This window comes from Aplysia californica, unplaced genomic scaffold (genome assembly GCF_000002075.1).
Source record: "Aplysia californica isolate F4 #8 unplaced genomic scaffold, AplCal3.0 scaffold00006, whole genome shotgun sequence".
In the NCBI taxonomy this organism is placed as follows: Eukaryota; Metazoa; Mollusca; class Gastropoda; order Aplysiida; family Aplysiidae; genus Aplysia; species Aplysia californica.
In genome coordinates this window covers 2,055,532-2,056,688 of record NW_004797276.1, presented here as the reverse complement: position 1 = coordinate 2,056,688, position 1,157 = coordinate 2,055,532, and the positions used below count along the sequence as shown (strand labels likewise).

At 42.3% G+C, this 1,157-nt stretch overlaps 1 protein-coding gene across 1 annotated transcript in view; it reads left to right on the top strand.

Annotated features, from left to right (window-relative positions):
- LOC101857076 (protein flp) overlaps positions 1-1,157 on the top strand; it is a gene marked incomplete in the record, with an annotated part of 9,947 nt that overhangs the window by 4,021 nt on the left and 4,769 nt on the right. Inside the window, 2 exon segments of the mRNA XM_035969034.1 lie at positions 1-81; positions 931-1,101. Of these exon segments, the coding sequence (XP_035824927.1) occupies positions 1-81; positions 931-1,101 (252 nt within the window).

The following is a 1,157-nucleotide window of genomic DNA, read 5'->3' as shown; positions in this document are numbered from 1 at the left end:
TAACACCGTGTTCGGCATCGCCTCAGTATCCAAAGGGTTTGCGGCCACTCTACTCGTGAAGCTGCTCTATGAGAAAACCAAGTAGGTACCTTTGAGGTATAGATCTAGAACGAACCCATCCTTTTTCGAAGACTTTGTTCGACTGACTCGAAAATAAGGGGACGACCAATTCAGTTTGCAAATGGCACCAGACTTCGATTTTCGACTTCCGATAATCACGTCCTGTAACTTGCCAGTTGATTTGGAAGATCAGTAGTTCCTTTATCACGAGGGTTTTTTTGTTTTGTTTTGTTTTGTTGTTTGTTGGCTGGGGTTGCTTTTTGAGTGGGGGGAGAAAAAACACGGGGAACCTTTTTTCCATCAGAACTATTGATTAAACTGTTCATGTAGATCTACCTTTTCATGCAACGGGCATTAAATGATTCCTTATTTTGAATAACCGTAAAGAAGGACATAGAATAACAGAACCGAGCACTCCAGTCTCTATGAGACATACACTCTGTAGATATAACAGATACAGCTTGGGTAAGTTGAGAGGTCTGTATGGAAGCGCCACAGAGTGGGGTTGAGTGCGACCTTGAAAATAATGATAAACTTTTTGTTCATGCAATTCTTCACGCCAGATGATGGAAAAAGAACCACAGCGGCCTGTAGTAACGTTACAAATACATGTAGTTGTGGACTTCGTGAATTTTGTCATTATGTGAATCGTTTGAGTAAGTTTTACGGCACTTGCAAGGTCATGTAAATGCCGAATTTTAGAGGTGTTATAAGATTGTAACAAACACGAAAAAGTGGAGAGATGAGGACAATAGGAAAGAAGAAACAAACCACACCAACGCACATGCCAACCACCAACATATGTGAATCGTATTACTCTCTCTGTCTATCTTTCATTTCTTTACATTCGTTATCATTCCTAACACCCAGCCTCACAGTCGACTCGAAAGTTCGGGAACTTCTCGGGAATGGCTTCAAGATGCCAGATGACTTCAGAACAAGCGAAATGACTTTTGCCGATTTGATGGCCCACCGGACAGGAGTTCCCGCCAACAACCGTATCCGCTTCAGCAACAATCTCACTAGAGAGAACTTAATGGAGTAAGTTAAAAGGCATAGCGCTCTCTCTCTCTCTCTCTCTCTCTCTCTCTCTCTCT